Source organism: Gymnoscopelus microlampas (genome assembly GCF_963454915.1).
Source record: "Gymnoscopelus microlampas genome assembly, chromosome: 17".
Lineage (NCBI taxonomy): Eukaryota > Metazoa > Chordata > Actinopteri > Myctophiformes > Myctophidae > Gymnoscopelus > Gymnoscopelus microlampas.
The window spans coordinates 22961669-22981398 of NC_139954.1; the positions used below are offsets into that span (position 1 = coordinate 22961669).

General features: G+C 43.9%; 2 protein-coding genes across 11 annotated transcripts in view; both read right to left on the reverse strand.

Annotated features, from left to right (window-relative positions):
- The window catches only part of lmo7a (LIM domain 7a), a 60451-nt gene that overhangs the window by 10888 nt on the left and 29833 nt on the right, over nt 1-19730 (reverse strand). For 4 of the 10 annotated variants that reach the window (XM_084084916.1, XM_084084920.1, XM_084084921.1 and 1 more), the window contains exons 10-23: nt 14972-15001; nt 14002-14116; nt 12659-12804; nt 11395-12094; nt 10553-10813; nt 9573-9687; nt 8694-8855; nt 6877-7061; nt 6626-6689; nt 6300-6356; nt 3811-3836; nt 2850-2966; nt 1604-1681; nt 575-1023 (exon numbers count right to left, since the gene is read on the reverse strand). In XM_084084916.1, the coding sequence (XP_083941042.1) occupies nt 575-1023; nt 1604-1681; nt 2850-2966; nt 3811-3836; nt 6300-6356; nt 6626-6689; nt 6877-7061; nt 8694-8855; nt 9573-9687; nt 10553-10813; nt 11395-12094; nt 12659-12804; nt 14002-14116; nt 14972-15001 (2505 nt within the window). The remainder of the gene's footprint in view (nt 1-574; nt 1024-1603; nt 1682-2849; nt 2967-3810; nt 3837-6299; nt 6357-6625; nt 6690-6876; nt 7062-8693; nt 8856-9572; nt 9688-10552; nt 10814-11394; nt 12095-12658; nt 12805-14001; nt 14117-14971; nt 15002-19730) is intronic. The other 6 variants (XM_084084918.1, XM_084084923.1, XM_084084922.1 and 3 more) reach the window with 4 other exon arrangements.
- LOC311064891 (LIM domain only protein 7-like) lies at nt 15035-19585 on the reverse strand. The gene is made up of 3 exons (XM_084084925.1): nt 18781-19585; nt 18014-18163; nt 15035-17561 (listed from the first exon to the last, which is right to left on the reverse strand). The coding sequence occupies exons 1-3, from the start codon at nt 19047-19049 to the stop codon at nt 16757-16759; spliced, it is 1224 nt and encodes a 407-aa protein (XP_083941051.1). The 5' UTR covers nt 19050-19585; the 3' UTR covers nt 15035-16756.

Sequence of the window (19730 nt, forward strand, 5' to 3'; positions counted from 1 at the left end):
ACTGCTTATAAATGTTTATAAATGCTTTAGAATGGGTCGTTACAAATGATTTAATAATCTTTTACAGATGTATATAAATGGCTTATTCATGAATAGTTCACTACTTACTAATACTTTACAAATGATTTGTAACTGTAGTTATAAAGGTTTTAGTAATCATTTACGAATGTCAACAAACAGGTTGTTAATGATTTGTTAATAGTCTACAAACTACTTATAAACGTTTGTAAATGCTTTATAACGGGTCATTATTGTAAAGTGCTACCAATATTTTTAACGTTTGATTCCACTACAATTATTTGAAAACTTTAGTTACCGTGCAAATTTAGATTAGCATTACAAAACAAACATACATTAACCACCTAAGCCCTATTTTATATATATATTTTGACACATTTTCTTTTAAATTAGGCGAAATGGGACATTCTGCATAATCAGCACTGTTTATAATATATTTTGATGCCAATACGTTTGTACTTTTACTCAAGTAAAATGTTGAGTGCAGGACTCTACATTGTGGTGTTGCTACTTTTTAAATAAAACATCTGAGTAATTCGACCATGTCTTCAGAGACACTGACTGCACTGACCACTGCTGCTGCTGCTGCTCCAGTTCCAGTGCTCTCTCCCTCTCCCTGCGCTGCTGCTCCTGCTGCTCCGCTGCCCGGCGCCTCCTCTCCTCCTCCACCCGCTCCTCCTCTTTCCTCCTCTGCCACCTCAGCTCCTCTTCCTCCCTGCTCTTCCTCTCCTCCTCCTCCTGTTGCTCTCTCCTCTTCCTCTCCTCCTGGAGGCGCTGCAGTTCGCGCTCCTCCTCCTCCCGCCTCCTCTTCTCCTCCGCCTGCCTCTGGCACTCCTGCTCCTCCCTCCTCTTTCTCTCTTCCTCCAGGGCTTCCGCCACCTCCTCCTGGTTGTCCCAGGAGGAGGGCTGGCTGAGGGGAGAGATGGGGGTGAGGGGGGAGAGGGGAGAGTACGGGCTGACGGGGTGGCTGTTCACCTGGAGGCCCTGTGGCTCCTGAACGTCAGGCTGGAAGAGGGGATCAAAGAACAATCTCTGATATATCAAAAATCTGATATTTCACCCATTAAGACCTGAGGCCGATTCTACAAATGTCTTCTAAATCAATTTTTCTGAAACACATATGTCGCTATAATATCAGTGGTTCTCAAACCTTTTCTTGTCAAGGACCCCCAAAATGATATGTATTTAGCCGCAGACCCCTATCTAAAAATATGTAGTTCCAGGGACCCCCCAGAGCAAAAAAATTGAGTTACAAATGTTCGCTTTAAAAAATATATATATTCAAAGATTTGCGCACATTTTCTTGATTTTTGACGCGCTATGAGCTTGTATATCTGCTATTTTTGAATAGCCAACGTATAAAATAATGGTTAAAGTGGTTAAAATCGAAAATGACAGATGCTTTCCCGGTCTTAATGGATTAATTAAGTCTGATCATGTGTCAGAAGTCAGAAAAACAAAGAAATGATAAATAACTAACTGATGATGAAAGTGCAATGTACAAATGACGCATTTGTACATTTTCTGAAGTAATTAACACTCCATATTTGACTGTGTAGTCTGAGGCAGTAAGTGGACTTTGTACCTTCTTGCTGGTTGCCACTTCCTGCTGGGCCTTAAGCCACTCCTCCTGCATCTTCTCCTGGTCACGCTTATACTTCTCCTGGACACAAGAGGCAATGAAAGTGGGTCACCGACTTGAATCGCACTCAACCCACGCGCGCACACACACACCTTTGAAGTCCACAACATTGAAATTGATTCTCTGGAACATGGATTTAATACACTACTTGCAGACATTCCCTTGACTTGAGCCCATCATCTTTAAAACACTGTCCTGAAAGCAGTCGAACCTAGAAGAACTTGTTTCTCCACCTCATTAACCCATTCAATCCGGGAACGCATACTGTGTCATTTTAGATGTTTTGCTATAAACATTAATTTACACTTTTGGCTATTCAAAAATAGCAGATTTACAAGCTCATACGAGCTGGTAGATCTGCTATTTTTTGGGAAAAATCGTGAACATTTTTGCAAATCAAGCGAACATTTTCAAATCTTTGCTTCTGGTGATTCTACAAATGTCTTCTATAAATCCTAACAGTTGTTTTGAAAAAAAACTCGCGTTGCAATAATATCAGTGGTTCTCAAACTTTTTTCATGTCAATGATATGTATTTGTTCGCGGAGCCACCCCCATCTCAAAATATTTTGTTCCAGGGACCCCCAGAAGCAAAGATTTTTGTTAAAAATGTATATATTCAAAGATTTGCACTTTTTGCATTTTCACGGTCTTTCAAAAATAGCAGATCTACAAGCTCATACAGCCACGTTATGAGCTTGTATATCTGATATTAGTTCTTAATAGCCAAAGAAATCTAAAGTGACACAGATGCGTTCCCGGATTGAATGGGTTAAGAAATCAGGCCGTTTGACCTACAGGGAAAAAGACTGCAGGAGTAGCAGGCCTCTCCAGCTACAGCAACACTCTCTTCTCAGATGTGAAGAGAGAGTGCATTTATATGCACACGTGTGAATGATGTGTTAGGAGTAGTATTCTTAGACCATTAGGAACCGTAAAGGAGGATTGGTTGTGATCCCGAGGGGAAATTACTTATTTGTTTTGATCCAGCAGAGGCTTTTTCTGTGAGCAGCTGGGGGGTGGGGGTCAAAACGGAGTGAATGCAGAATAGTAGCCATGAGTGAAGACCAGACCCATAATAAATTGTATCCCTTGGCCAGGTGATGTTTGATGCTTGGCTTCCCAAATGGGAGAACCAGGTTCAAATCCAGGTGGTTACACATGAACACTGGTAATCTGACCCTGTGTACCTGGAGGAGGCGCTCTTGCTCCTTTTGCCATTTCTCCTGTCTTCTGCGCTCCTCTTCGGGATCCCATGACCAGCGGTTAGAGGAGGGAGTAATTGTGGGAACAGGTAGCTGTACTAGCTGGTAATGAGAGAGCAGACACACCCAGTGTCAATCAACACACATTACATTACAGACGACTATTATGTCATTATGAAAACTGCATGATGACAATCATCTTCTTAACCACTAACCACCCTATATACTTAGTTGATCGTGCCCCCAGGGATCTATATTTGGCCCCCCCCCTCCTTTTTCCCCTCTACACCAATTCTGTTCGCCAAGATTGCAGAATGTTTGCCTATTATGACATGCCCAGAAAAGGGAGCTTGGGTTTATGGGGTTAAACTCATCTTGGTTACCTATTCAGTAGCATCTGATAGTAAATTTCAGTATTTCTCTTCTCAATATTCAAAGCGGGAAGGAAATGGCAGCACCCATTAAAAACAACAGCAGACCCCAACAATCATATGCTTTGTGTTCACATGATACTGTGGAATGTCTACCATTATAATGCTGTATTCAAGCCAATCAAGAGCTTAAAAGGGAGAATAAGCACCCATCTCTGTAACTGTATGACACGATTAACTAGTTAAACCCTATTCAAAAATGTTCAAAAACAGCCAATCAACAAGCTCATGTAACGCAACACATCGCATCACTGCGTGACGCATTGTGAGCTTGTCATTTTCTGACATGTCCAAATAATGGGCACTAGGGTAACAGTGGTTGATGATGGGCCTTGGCGCTGTAATGATCATGGTATCCTCTTTCAAAGATGCTGTCACAATTTAAAAATACCTGTTTAACTGTGTGCAAAAATCTATCAAGGGATTTGTAAAAACAAACAAAACAGTCACACTAAAATAGTACAAATGAAAACAGGCAAAACATACTTTTATATACGTATATAAAAATTACTCACATCGGATATTACCGTCTCTGATCCTCCTTTAAAAGACAAAAAATTGTTCAATGAATACCAAGTATGTACTATTGGAGCAGCAGAACAAATCACAAAAACAGCTTACAGGCACGTTAAAACCTAAGCACTATTTGCAGTCTGGTGCAAATTCGCTTTTGGTAATGGAATTTAACACCACAGCGATAATTGACGTTTTTAAAAAGCCTGGAGCAAAAAAGGTCCCTTAAGTTCACCTCCTCGGATTTATTATCAATTTGACATTTACATTGGGTAATGGTCATTGATGTCTTGTGGGTAAAATATATCATTACATTGATTGTAGAGGAAATAACATCAGACAAACAAAGTAACATCATACAAAAAACACTTCAGAAACCACAAACCGGGCACATGCACAAGATGCAAAGTATACAGTCACCAATCATCAAACTGCACTTCATCCAATGCATGCAGGCAAACTATTAGTAGTCAAACGAGTGCAACAAAAATGCTTTCATCATCGTGCACAGCAGCACAATGAAAAGTGTAATGTGTTTAACCTGGAAACCATACAAAAATATCACACACAGCAAGATACAGATCAAACGAGGATCTGTATTTGTGGTCAATATATTGGCACAGTGTCTGGCATGCTGTGTAGCTTTAGGGGCTAGATCTGTTACTTAAAGGGGAAATCCACCCATTTCCCACAATCAATCCTCCAGTTCAAGGCAACACAGAAAGGGGGGAACTTTTTTCTTATTTCCACACAACTCCTTTATGCTATATTAATGACATAGTTAAATATTGAAAATGGGTGGATTTCCCCTTTAACACACAAAAAAGTATTTTCAAATGTAATCTTATCACTAAACTAGATTAGACAGTATTGGAGGAACTCTGAATTGTATGTCTCATTGTTTGTCTATGGTTATTACTGTACCTCATGGTCTGTACAGCACTTTGGTCAATGAGAGTTGTTGTGCTTTATAAATAAAAACTTAATTTGTTTCATTTGAGGTGGAAAAATCATGAAATTTGTCATATGTTTTGAACTAAGGTACTCTTTAAGTAATACAATTATTCAAGCGGAATAGTCTGAAAAGTGAAAATAAAAAGCCTCCTTTGGTGTTAAGTTCACACTAAGGGGTCAAGCCTGATTATAGTACTTGCCGTGTCCATGTAGGTGCGAGGGTCAGTGAGGGACAGTGGACGTAACATGGTTGTAATTCTAATTATACTACAATTTGGTGTCTGCAGACACATGCATTCAAGAGCAAGGTCCACACAGGCTGCAATCAACACAAGGCATAATCTAATAACCTTCTTCCAAACAAATTAAAGTTTTGTGAGACGTGGTCTACTCTCTATCTTGTGTAAATAATTTCTGTGCATTCATGTTATTCCCTGAAGACCTCAGATACTAATGAATTTGAGATTTGAAGTGGGTTTTATTCAGGTTTTTATTCTGTTCTGCTGCCATTTCAAGTTCTTTATTGTAACATAATATAATACAGCAGGTAGCAATGCATCTCCTAAATTGGATTTATAAAGAAACTCCTCTCATCTCCTCAAACAGAGCGTCCATTTTTCTTTTCTAGCACATGTGCAGTCATTACACTTGTCTGGGATGTACGCAGATGTCCCCGCGGGCGCGGACATTACTTGGTGACGGATTTATGACACATGACGTTGCTACAGTACATGGACTCGCCTACGCAGACGCGGCAAGCATAATTTGGCCTTTAGTGTGCCTTAAGACTTGTCAACCACTACACTATGTCTGTGTTCCCTTGGCTTTGACAGCATGTCAGTATACCAGGTGGAGGTGAAGACATCACCGCACACTCAACCCTGTTTACCACAGAGGTAGACCAGCGCACTGACACTGGGCCCTGAGCAGCCTGAAGAGGGGAGGGGGTAGAGCAGAAAGGGTTACATACTAACAACAGACCAGACAGACAAAAAAGCTGTGACCCCAAGTGGAACCCTGGAGGATCTCAAACTTTTGCAGTTTTGTTTCTATTTCAGTCCTCAGGCGACCTATGATCAACTGATCTCTAACCACTTGAATCCTAACGTCCCAATTTTGTCTTTGGCGACTGAATTTCCCCAGCGGGATCAATAAAGGTCTTGTCTTATCTCTCTCTGGAGGGAACATTCGCAGAGAATAGCAGATCTACAAGCTCGCAACGCCTTGCGTTGTGCTGCAACACGTTATAATCGTAATTATTCGCTATTTAAGGCGAAGAGAGGGGAAAAAATGAGCAGACTAAAATATAGCTAAAGAGCCAACGCTGGTCAACTAAGTAGAGGGTTTAAGTGGTTAGCACATTGCTGAACAGTTGAACATGAGGTCTTGATTGGTTTATGTAAAACATGCATAAAAGACAATAAGCCCAATAGAACCCCGTAGGATTGCGCAAGATGAAAGCATGGAGCACCCAGCCACCAGATTATGCAGAACTCAACCCAACACTGACAGCCCTGCTAAGGTCAGTGCTTTTTACCTTGTTCAAAAAACTCTGACCTCCGTTTTAAGTTTTTCATAGATATGGGTTCTGAGTCTACATGGGAAATGGAGAACAGGGGAAGAGAAAGTAGGAACCTATGTAAATAACACATTTAATTCAACAATTGATATAAGCAAGATTCAACAAAAGTAAAACATCATGCTGATTTGATTTCAATGACTTCAAAGTATTTTCAGTACCCTAAAAAAAACTTTCTTCCAAAATCATGGCACACAAAATAGATAATGCTTCTATGTTTTCATTAAGGATTGATATTCTACCTTAATATATCTCCCATCAAGATGCGCTACTCTGCCCTTTACCTTTGTTTCTCATGGTCACTGGCTCTTTACGGAAACCGCCATTCATTCCGTTGGAGGCCACGTCCTGCAAGGAGACACATTATGGCGGAACTTTGTTAAAAAAAAGGTACTAGCGAATGAACACATGCATCTAAATAATATACTCACTGATCTGTCCACATCCAAGCATTACTAGAAACACATTTAAAACAAAGCTCACAAACTAATTAACTACTTTAGTTAGTCAACTTCACTTATCCTAGGTCACTCACAATGGTTGAGTGGGTAGGCAACTCCTGGGGTGTCAGCGTGTCCGTGGGTAGTCGTGAAGTGAAATCCAAGCTGGTGTTGACCGTTTTTGTGTCTGAGGCACCTACAAATATTGGATGATCCATAGTGGTCAGATTGATGGTCTTATGGCCTTTAAATGGTGGGGAAGGTAGGTCTCTGTCCCAGTCTGCATGCACACAACGCAGCGACAGAAAGAGAATTGGAACGGACATGTACATGTACATAGACATGTACATGTACATGAAGAAGGTGCATTTGTGTGAGTTAATGCACAAAATGTGTGTTTACTGTTATAGATTAGCTGCAGTGCTGGAATAGGTGTATGGTCTATAAATAAAATATTTTACATAAACATGCATTTGCAGAGTGTGTGTGTGTGTGTGTGTGTGTGTGTGCGCGTGCGTGTTGTGTGTATACAGGTATACTATATGTCAAAGGGAAAACACAACATTATACATTATGTTGTCTATTATATCACTATGGGGCCCTGACATGGTTATCAAGCGAGGAAATGAAGGTGCTGTTATGGTGTTAGAGAGCAGCATGGGATTGAGAGAGAAACCAGCTTCCCCAGCCATGCAGTCTATACCAAAGCTGCCACAAACCCCACAGTGTTGCTAACAGGCTCACACCCACACTAGACTTATAGAATGAGTGTTTAACACGGGACCTATACAAACACTATTCAGTTTCACTCAACTAGGCTGGAAGGCATATTATGTTAGCAAGTGACAATGAATGACTTCTGCATAAGAACGGGTAAGCCTGTTATATTAACCCATTAAGACCCGAAGCTGATTATACAAATCATCTCTGTCGGGTGGGAAACCTCATATGTCCGAAACGGGTCATATTTTTCAGGGTTCAAATTAAAAAACAAATTAAAAAACATCAAAAGTAGCAGATCCACAAGCTCAATAATTAAGTAGGGCATTCATTTACGAAAAAACACCAAAAGTTAGAATATGGAGATAAAAGATTTCTGCCCTACAGCAACGAAATGCTTTTTTGAAAAACGTTTGTTGTTATATATATATATATATATTTATAGCTAAAATCTAAAATGACACAACTTCTTTCCCGGTTTTAATGGGTTAACACTCTAATCAAGAAAAACACACACTCATAGGACCAGGTGCCTGGGCAGGGTTCTCCTAAAACACCACACTGGAAACAGAGGAAAGCTTATTCATAGAGAGTAAAGCCCGACGTGCATTATTTTCAACTGAAAAAGTGTCGCTTCAACACTTTTCCAGTTGAAAATACGTTGCTGCTGTTGTCGATCAACATGTCGCACGTCAATCAAGCTTTAAGAAAGGACATGAACAAATAGACACAAATACAGGGACAGACATTAAGGACACAAAGCGACACCAGTCAGAGGATAGAGTGGTCTCTTAATTCTCAGCATCAGCTCGAAAATTGTCTCCCGTTCCCAGAATAGAAATAAATAGGAAGAAACACAGTTATGAGACCTTTACCATTTAACTGTCATGAGATCATTCACGGATGGTTTCACAGCAGTTTACGGACCAATTTAGAGTGTCAAAACCGTTTAGCAACCCAACCAGCATAAGCAACCTTGTCACCCTAGAAATGCAATCCTTTAAGTGGTTCAGCAGCAGCTCTGCTATTCTCTCTCTCTCTCTCACACTTTTTCTCTCTCGCTCTCTCTCCACCACTGGATCAAGTATTTCACTCCCTTGCAATTTGTCTCTCTTTCTCTCTTTCACTCTCTGCCTGTCTCTCACCTACACCCACACTCAACCCTGTACACACACGCACACAGGTGACTCACTGTTCTTGCCGTGGCGGCGTATATCCATGACCAAACTTCCCTGCTGCAGAGCATGCTCCATGCTGTCCTTCCAGTCTGGATAGCTCATGTCTGCCACCCTGTGACCGTTCACCGTCAGCACCTCATCACTGACCTGCAACTGGCACATCTCTGCTGGGGTGCCTGCACAGGGGAACACAGAGAGCGGGCATGAAACACCGCTGGTCTCTGATCAGCTGAGAAGGGCCGGAGAGCCAACATTGAAAATCAAGACAGTGACTGACTGCCGTGGCCCCATCTGCACCATTACTGACCGTTCAAAGTAACCCCTTCCCTCGTTATAATACAGCACTATCTGTCCTTACCTTCATGGGAGATAGTATCACCACTGTAAACAGATTGCTGTTAACTAAGAAACTAACTATCACCATTAACAAATGTCACTACCACCAACAAAAAGCGTGATCAAACTCTTTATTTCAGCTGATGCATAATAAAAGCCTTGATACAGAGGTTGAGAAGCCTCTGCAAAGAGACAGAGAGGCTCAGGCCCAGCAGATCTGACCCAGATAGATGCTGCCCTACATAGGCCTGGCATACCCGCTGCAATGGGCCCCCGCCGCAAGGCGATCTGAGAACTAGGCTTTAATTCCTGACTGCTATAATGAACAGAGATAGAACACAGGTTTTCAATACTACCACTCTATCTCTAAACCCAACAAGTCGCTTTGGGTCATTTCTTGCGAGTCGTTGTCCACTGAACCATGCTGGACCAGTGTTATCTTTGGTGTAAAATATTTAAAAAATATTAAAATGTTCTCCATTTTTCAATTCATGGCTAGTCAGTTTCCTTTTTTTGTAATGACATTTCTATGTGTTCAGACATTAAGCAAAGTGTACCTGTCTGGATGGACGAGACGTGAGCCCCGGTCGAGTCCCAGTCGGCCTGGAAACCAAAGTCTCTGCTGCTGTTGGGTTTCTGATTCAGATTAATCCGCATGTCACAGTAGCTCTCCTAGAACAAACACACGCGCGCGCGCGCACACACACACACACACACACACACACACACACACACACACACACACACACACACACACACACACACACACACACACACACACACACACACACACACACACACACACACACACACACACACACACACACACACACACTGTTACAAAGTGCTTCACAAAACAGAGTCCCATGGACCGACATGAACAGACACACTCCATCTATCTAATATGACAGCCTTCAATGTTTTCCATTTCCATAACTTTCCTCTGCTATGGGGAGGAGCTGGCATGTCAGGTTTTGTGCGCATGTGGAAGCAGGCCTGTGCTGGTTAGGCTCCAAGAGCCAAAGAAAGCCGAACCATTGTTGCTCTCTGTATGTATGAATGATTTATGTCTGTCTAATACAGCCAAGCTTGGATCCTGTACTGTACTGTACCTACTGTGTAGCTGCCGTGTGTGTGTGTGTGTGTGTGTGTGTGTGTGTGTGTGTGTGTGTGTGTGTGTGTGTGTGTGTGTGTGTGTGTGTGTGTGTGTGTGTGTGTGTGTGTGCGTGCGTGCGTGCGTGCGTGCGTGCGTGCGTGCGTGCGTGCGTGCGTGCGTGCGTGCGTGCGTGCGTGCGTGCGTGTATTATTATTATTTAGTAGTCTTGTTGTGTAGCCTTTATTTAAACAGGCAGGCCATGTAAGGACAGTTTTGTATTTACATTTGAACACCTGCGGCAGCAGCTAAAAATCATTTATTCAGTGTTCAAGCTCATCTTTCATATATAATCTCTTACAGGATTATTATATGTCACAGTCTACTATTGTAGCCAGTGGATAAGAGCCGACGTGCTTTGTCAACAGTTTGTAATTCAAGCACCTGGTTGGTATCCTTGGCCAGAGCAGGACTGACTGGGGCTTCACTCTTGACCTGGGGAGGGACAGGTGAAATGCTCTGTGTGGAGCTGACGCCTTTCTCTCTGGTCTCGTCATCCTCCTCTTCATCCTCGCTGCTGCGGGCTGAGCTGGAGTGAGACTGAGCCTCGTCCTCCGAGGTCATGAACTGGTGGTAGCGGCTTGGCACAGAGGACTTCTTGGAGATGTTTACATCGCCGTTCACACGCTTGTGAGGATCATCCATCTGCCCCAGAGGAAATGAAGAGCGGGTTAAGTACAGAGAACACAAGTCTCAAACTTGACAGGGTGCAACATTCCAATTTAAAAGACACAGGAATAATCATAATCTTTTAATCATTACAAGGTGTTTAAGTGGGTAAATCCAGATATGAACTACACAGTAAATGCATTTCAGATGTACAGTAGTACAAGACTTAAGACTATAACGATGGCATAACCATGATTTGTACATGAAATCCAGTTCGACATTCAAGGACTTGTCTAAATAACGTATTTAAAGCTGACAATAATTTCTATACTCAGTGAGTTAGTCCTGTATAGTAAGAAAAAACATGATCTTCATCCATTATTTACAGACAAAGTAATCAGATATTACTTGTGAGTTACTCTACTGTACAGCCCAATACATGACACTATAACACACCAAAAAAAACAAGTTTCTCCTAATGTCAAATACAGACAGTGTCCCAGCCTGCCTGCTAGATGCCCTTCAGCTTAAAACCACTGCACAGAACAGACCTTGGATAGAAGACAGGTACAGGTTATCTTTAGCTGCACAAAGATGCACAATAATCAAGTACTCACGGTGACGGCTCGGGGAAGGGAGGCGATGCGGGTGGACTGGGTCCCGATGGGCCTGGGTGTGACGACTGAGGTGAGACGCGCGCTATCCGATCTCTGGTAGCCCCTGGGGAGGGAGGCAGACACCCGATACACCCCAGGAGGCTTGGGTTCCATTGAGTTGTACTGTGTTGGTTGTTTGTACAGGGAACCGGAGGAGGGGGCCTCGTTCTCAGCCTGCGTAGCCGCCAAGGGGCGCTTTGCCTCCGGCGCCTTTTGGAAGGCGCGGGGCGCGGAGACGGCATTGCGGGACTCCTCCGACTTGGCCGTGCTGGTGTGCTCCAGGGCTGGCCCGGTGTTCATCTCTGTAGGTGCAGCGGTTGCAGAGTAGTGCTTGGAGATGGAGGTATAGCTTCTGGGGGTGGTGGTGGTGGTGGTGTCGCTGCCAGCAGGACTTTCCACAACCTTAATTTCCTGTGTGGTGGGAGGGGGTGGTGCAGGCCTGTCAGTAGATGGCGCAGCAGGGGTGTCCTCCTCTAACAAAGAGGGTTCCGAGTAGATGCGGGGACGGTCCGCTGAGGAGTAGGGAATGTCGATGGTGTTGCTTCTAACCGGGACAGTGCGGGAAGAGATGGGGTTGTCAAATACGTCCTCGTCCTCGTCCAGGTAAGAGAGAGAGCTGAGACGACTGCCAATGGAACTTCTGTCTCTATTCTTATTCTCTCTGTGGGGAGGAAAAGGGGGGTGGGGGGTTGGGTAAGTGGTGGAATGGACAGTAACAGGTACATTAAAGACGGACGGGGTGGGAAAGCAGTGAGTATTAGGGAGATGCGGAGGGCAGGGACAAAGAGTACAGGGCTGGGGTGAGCAGGCGTTGACATCAGGAGGGGAACAAGTGAAAGGGAGGAGAGTGGAATGAGGGACACAGGATAAAAAGGGAGAGAGGTGAGGCAAGAAGAGAAAGGGCAGGTAGGGAGGCGAGTTATAAGTCACTATTAGATTACACTTTCACAGAGGGACAATTAGAGAGTTAGCCCATTCAATGTCTCTGACCACAGGATCCGATGTCCACTCCAATCCTTGCACAAGCAGATTTATTTGTTGTTGATAAAAAAGAAGCAAAGTTTCTCCTTCAGCGAGTATTAAAGATAAATTACGTTTTCCTAATGCCATTAGGTAAAATCACAACAACCATTAACAAATAGTTTGGAGCAGACATACCAAGATTGCACCAACGTTCTTCAGTACACTCAGTGAAGCCTGCACATTATCCAGTGTTTTTCCATACCTCCCCTCTTGCATCTCCTTGAAGGTCTTGGACCTTCTGTTGCTGTAGGTGGCCGCAGGTGACTGCTCAACTTGCTCCCTCTCCTCTTTCTTCTTCACAATATCAGAGTTGACACTCTTGCGTCGGTTCTTCCATTTGGTCAGGTCCTGCAGAGACACGAGACCAGACTACCTCAACCACCATCGCAGAAATATGCACTGTATGAAAACTAAACTAAACTCAGCTTGTTCACCTAATATGGATGATGGAAGGAATCTGTTGAGTGGTTAACACCACAGAATTGAAGTGAAGTTGAGAAGGAAAAGGGAGCGAAAGAGTAGGACGGAGAGAGGGAGAAAGGGCTACATTTGAAGGTGTTCTATTTGTGTGCTTTAGGCTCCTCCCGGCTCACGTCCCCCGAGTGTTTGGGACTCTGTGTGACCTAAATGCTGCTTTAAGACTCCATTATTCTACACTGACACTGTACTATTAGACCACTGATTGACTTTTCCACATTGTAACTACATGTGGCTAAGAGGTTATTAATGAATCTATCTGAAAAGGACTAAGTGAGCATGACGGAATGGAGAACAGCCTCCTTCAAAACTGGAGTGATAGGCTGGCCTCCTTCAAAGAACATGTTTTCAGGTACAAAAGTGCACCGCATTTTCACTCGACAGTGGAACAGATGTCATGTTGTTTTGGATAGTTTTAGCCTAATTAAATCTATCCTAGCATCACTAGACGTCTCGGTATCATCTCTAGACATTACATCACAGCATCATTGCACAATATTCCTGAGTGAGAGCATGGTTGCAAATTGGAATGAGGGCAATCCATAGCCAGAGGGCAGTGTCGCTCTAATCAGCTCTGTCTCCCTCTCTACCTTCTGTCTAAACAGCTCTGCTTTCACCCTGTGGCCACTGGGCCATTCTGGCTGCACCGTAACACCTGTTCTCTTTATGTAGCTCTAACAGTAAATAGAGTGCACTTGTTTTCAATTTCTAGGTACACAATTTTATCATAAGCTTAGGTCAGCTTACAGGTATTCAACAGTTAACACACAAGGGATGTTTGGGTTTGGAGAAACAAGGCTGCTAGGTGACAAACGGCGATCCTGCAGGTGTATTGCACCGTGTGTGTGTGTGTGTGTGTGTGTGTGTGTGTGTGTGTGTGTGTGTGTGTGTGTGTGTGTGTGTGTGTGTGTGTGTGTGTGTGTTATGCCTGATTTATCTTGGTTGTTAAAATGCTGAAAATAGCCAATCTACAAGCTCACAACGCGTTGCGTAGATCTGCTATATTCAGCATGCAACATCAGCGCGCAACTAAGTATACAGTAAGTCAGGCTTTCGAGTGGTACTCACATCCTGCCATTGGTCATCTGTCTCCTTCACCGTCTCGCGCAACTTCTGCAGCTCCTCTTGACGCACCTGTCGCAGAACGGCCGGGTCCACTTGGATGTCACTCATCGACTTGCTCCTGTGATCGGTGGGATGTATGGAAAGTAGACGGGAAAGCAAGTTTGGGAAAAAATCAGGACCAGCAAGCAACTTGAGCGAAAGGTGTATGGGATGTGAAATTTATATTTCCACGCAGATCGTTTTCATGCAGCTTTGAGAACTGGAAGACTATACCTCTACAGTATACACTCATCAAATTATGCTATAAAAAGGTGTTGAACAATACCATGTCTTCTAGAGTCAATGGCAAAAGATATCACATCCACGTGTTTTGCATTGAGAAAATAAGCCAGGTTAATCATTTTATCTGTGTACAGATGTTAGTGCACAAACACAGCACACAGGTCAACCACACAAAACTGCAGAGCAGTTCAAGCTGAATGGGTTAGGAGTCAGGACAACATGCTGCAGTACAGTAGAGTGTATATATTCACGGCTATGAACCATCCCCTTCATGCAAACACAGTCTTTCGAAGCTTTCAGAATGTCAAAGCGTTCGCTCCCACTCACCTGTAAAGGTTTATGCATTCCACATAATTGCTATCAGTGTCGGAGAGTATTTTAGAGGTGCAAATAGAACTTTGACTGTAACGCTCACTGGGACATACAGTACTGTAGCGTTTGGGCAGATGTCCCTGTGTATTGGTGCTGTATGCATCATCACGCCTCACTTTGTTGCTTTGTCAATAGAGCTTTGTGGAGCAATACCCCCCCGCCCCCACTTGGCCCCGTGCCATACAACAATCTTCTGCGTCAGCGTTTAGCAACTAGACAGTGAGAGCAGCAACACAAAAGCAGGAGCTGTGGGGGTATGACTGCAGAAGGCAGAGGAAACGCAAAAGTGCCACATTCCTGGAACCCCATATCAACTCACCCGTCGCTACCATCACGCTTTTGGAGCAGTCTAGGAAACCAAAGAGAACCACAAGACAAAAAAGGTCACAATGGTGGAAGCTGATTGCTGTCGGTGTGTCTGAGAGTGGACGGCTATTACTTAAGATCAAGGTCAAGAGCGTGGACTCCCTGACAGAGGTCAATTAGGAAAATCAGCTTCCACCTCCAAAGCAAATCCAAGATCAAAGATATTATTTCCCTGGTCTGGACTTTCTCTGTTGGTGTTGAGTAGTGTTTCAGGTATATGTAAAGAGTTTCAGGTGTATGTGCAGTGAAGTAAGCCTGTGCAGTACAACTGCACCACCTTTCTCTTCCTGCTATTTAGCTCCTGAAGATTTGAGGAGCTTTTTTTTGTGAAGTTATAAAACTTTTTTCTTTGAACCAGTGGTTCCTCTCTACAACATACTCTGACATGATGTAATTGGAAACACAGCTTTCCATATACAAGGGAAGTAAATCCAGATGGCCTCAGGTCAGGTTAAATGGCTGCTTTGTTGCTGTGTGTGTGTGTGTGTGTGTGTGTGTGTGTGTGTGTGTGTGTGTGTGTGTGTGTGTGTGTGTGTGTGTGTGTGTGTGTGTGTGTGTGTGTGTGTGTGTGTGTGTGTGTGTGTGTGTGTGTGTGTGTGTACGTGCGTGTGTTCAAGTCTCTGTGGTATAGATGTGTTTCCATATTACTATGGAGTTAAAGATGAACTTTCATCTTCTTGCTGAGCATTGGGAAATTTCAGTAGAGTACATGTAATAATGACTCTGCTTGATGTAGTGTGTTCAGGGCATTCCCTGGTTTAAATTTGGCCTTTACTCAGACCATAAAGCTTTCTACAGTACTATGGCACATTACATCAGCTTTCCATGTCAGTGTGAAGTTCCCTTCACTCCAAGGAAACAACTATTTGTTCTGTCTAATACCTGTGTAAGTGCTATGGAGAGGTCAGGTCCAATGCATTCCATCACAAAAGCTTGAAGTCTGAGGTTTTCTTTATTAAGCTTGGAAAAAATGGTTCCATTCACAGGCAAATTCAGTTCAAGGAGAAGAAAACAAGAACATTATGAAAACCAAAACAATCTGGGTCTGTTTACCCATATCAAAAACTAGTTTATTTTTTGTAGATCCTGTGAGAATTCATGCAATTTTGTTTGTACAGTATGTACTGTACATCTTAGAAATATATTTTATTTGTCATTGTGCTCAGAGAACAATGAAAAACCGTTTAACAGTAACACTTCAAAAGACAGAAACACTGTAGCAGCAGTAGGTCATGAACAGTAAGGCCATCCACTGTGGGTGCCTTACATTTCTCTCCTTGTTATTGTACAGTGTATAATGAAAGGCCACATGGAGGCTGTATACAATCAACCTGGTCAGCAAATGCATATTTTTACAATTCAGAGGTAACAACAAACCAACACAAAAATAAAATTGATCAAGTAGGATGTACATCATTCTGCTACATTTCCTCCGCTGGGATTTGTGTTTCAATATTCCTAATTTAATAGCAATTGATTAAGGGAGTATACAAGGCACCTGTATGTTTGCAGGAGGAAGTGCTTTGACTGGTAAGATTCCCCATCTCTGTGGTTCTGGTGGTTCATGTACAACAACATGCAACATACTGTAGACCACTTCAGCTCCAAGAGCCAAATGTCACCAGGGAGCTCTCACACAAAAGATGAAAAGGAATAATAATCAATAAAGAAAATAATTAAATACACAACCTGCAGTGTCAATAAAGTAACTGGCACTGTAACATAAAACAACTTGTTTCTACGATCTCAGAGCTGCTAGCTTTTCCACCAAAAGCTTCCTCCTAAACCTCAGCTGACTGGCTTCCCTGATTGCCTGCATCTTTAGCAGGTCACCTTCACTACAGGATTTCGGCAGTGACGGAGACATCTGATTGCCTCTCGGTGACCCCTGACCAAGGATAGACCCTAGCTTACGGAGCAGCATATCATCGGTTTTGGGGTGGACCTCCTCCTTTTCCCCCTGATTCTTATCTACTTCTTTTTCATGGGTCAAAGGGCATGGGGGACAGAGCAGCCTGGCCTGGAGATTTGGGGGCAGTGCCCAGGGCTCTGGGATTGGCATTGGGGCATAGTTGTCAGGTGCGCCTGAGAGTGGCCTCTGTGGCTGAGCTTGCATGGTGGCACGGTACACGACATCGTCCAGCTCGATGTCTGGGAACTCGAGCCGGTCCTTGATGTTGGCGCTGCCGAGGCCTTGTGGCTGGACTACGATGTTGAGCTCTGGGTCCGTGGAGTACAGGTGACGTGGGGTGCGGCTGGCACACAGCCGAGTCTTCATCATGGCCAGGTCTGTGTTGGACTGGAAGGCCAGGGTCCGCCTGGTGAACATGTCATCGTTTTCCATGTCAGGGATAATGCTGTCATAGTTGACGGGGTCAGGGGGCTCATTGGGGTCTTGACGGCCCAGAAGGGGTCGTTGCTCACATTTGATGAGTCTGGGACCTGAGGTGGGGTCCATTTTGGCAAACACCAGAGGGGGGGTCTCTAACTGAGGGGACTGTAGCTTGGGTAGCAGGGGGGCAGAGTGTAGCTGAACGTGAGGACTGGAGGGTGGGCAAAAGGAGGGAAAGAGAAGGATATAGGAGATGATGAGTGCATGCATGTGAACCAGAAAGTACAGAAAGAGCAAGAAAAGGAGGAAGGGATAAAACGAGCAGCCAAAGTGATATTTGATTCAAATACAACAAATTTGATCAAACAAGGATTGTATAATCACTCTGCGTGATGCTAGCAGCTATGAAATATTATCTAAAAAAACACACTCTAAATGTTTGTGCAGTCTTTATTCCAGCAAAGTCTGTGCAAGCAAGCTGCCTTCTCAAGCGTGTTAGGGCGACATCAGTGGCACAGTTTTGTGATTATTGTCATTAGTGTGTTAGGGGGGCAGCTTATTAGAAGATATCTGCCCACAGTAAGAGCCTTTCATATTCCTCTTATTATATCAGCATGGCTCTAGAACATTCCTGCATCGTCAGAGTCATGCAGCTGTATCGACCTTTTCCCCACAACACGGGTGGTGGTGTGGGCGGAAGTCTCAGGTGTGTGGGAGTGAGAGGGAGAGGGACCGGCAGGGGAGGAGGCTGAGGAACGCCAAGGACTGGTGTCACAGTCTGAGTCTTCAGAGGAAGAGCCTGACTTCTTATGGCTACAGACACCGACGACAGGGAGTAGAGGAAGAGAGGAAGGCAGCAGATGGATACAGGGACGAAAGAGTGGAGCGGGGAGGTAAAGTTACAGGGAAAGAAGAAGAAAGGGAAAAGAAAGAAAGAAACATAGGTCAGACGGGGAGAATCCATTACAGGGAAATGCAGTTAACCCCAGCAGAAGATATGCAATTGAATGAGAGCAATAATGTCTTACAGCTGAGGTTAATATATAAAGTAGCATGCAAGTGGGTGGCATTAGTCCATCAGTCTAGCACACCGAAAGAAAAAGGGAAATATGCAAGCAAGGAAGCAATTTTAAATAGTGGGAAGAAGGTTATATTTAATCAATTCAATGCTGTCACTTTTCAAAGTAGTCTGTAGCTACAGTATACTGTATGTTATCTTCCCTCGGCGTGAACATTTTGTGAATTGCCGATTGAAATGATAATAGTCTGCCACACTGTATGTGGAACATACAGAATGTTCCTGCAGTGCATGCTGATGACAGCTACAGTATGCAGACAGAACAACAGGGACAGCTATTTGATATATCATTAATATATCTACTGCATGGACCGTATCTCACACTGGATAGTTGCACTGTATATTCACACACCTGAAGCCTTGCATCTTCTTGTACCAGGGCCTCCTCTGAGAGCCCAGTTTAATCTTCTGTATATGAATGTCTTCTTCGGGTGTCCAGAACTTGGGCAAGAATTTGTCGTAGGGTGTGTTGCTGGTGGACTGGGAAGTGAGGCCCACCTTACGGGCATAGAGGTCATCGTGAACAGGGTCGCCGTAGCCCACATCATCATCCTCATCGTCTGAGTCATCGTACATCTCTCTGAAGAGGCTGTCAGCGGACAAGGGCCGATGGTGGTCCATCCTCACTGAGTCCTGCTGGGTGGGCTGTGGAGCCCCACAGTGGTCGCTGCTGCTCAAGGGACAGCCAATTCAAACTGGTCAAAGATATTTATCAGGAAGTACACCACACCAGTCAACACAGCAAGGAGCAGAGTGTATGTTCCTGAGGTGCAAAAGTTCTCCAATGAGAGCATTCGAAGGGTTAGGAAACCAACGCAAACTCAAAAACCAAACTCAAATAGTAAAAGAGGCAAAAAAAGAAGTCCATTCAAGAAGCTTCAAGATGAAATGACTGCAGACCACTCAACAAACCACTCAACAAACCACTCAACAGCTCATCAAACTCTGAAGGGGCAAATAAACACAGCTGAACCTCAAGCTCAATCAAAACAATTCATACTGAAATCAATGAGCAGAAAGGCAAACAACAAACCAAAGAAAACAAAGGGCTGACAAACTTCCAGCTCGGTTAGAAACAGCACACTAGACCAAAGGCCTTGCTCATGGTTATGGTTAACCATGCAAACTGAAGGTAAGAGAAGCACTCTAATCTGATCCCTCATCAAGCAGGCAAATCCAAGTCACTCTCTTGCGTTGTGTGTTGCGCTGACCTGAGTAAGGTCACATTCTGCAGAGGGGCGACCTTTGGTGTCATAGTGACCTTGGGCCAGGGGCCCTTTCTCCCCCCTGACACCCCTCCGC

Coding starts and splice junctions, on each gene's coding strand:
- LOC311064891 (XM_084084925.1), bottom strand. CDS start 19,049: ATGGACCACCATCGGCCCTTGTCCGCTGACAGCCTCTTCAGAGAGATG. Junction 18,164..18,780: donor AAGAAGATGCAAGGCTTCAG/GTGTGTGAATAT, acceptor CGGTGTCTGTAG/CCATAAGAAGTCAGGCTCTT. Junction 17,562..18,013: donor ACCCGTGTTGTGGGGAAAAG/GTCGATACAGCT, acceptor CCCACCCTCCAG/TCCTCACGTTCAGCTACACT.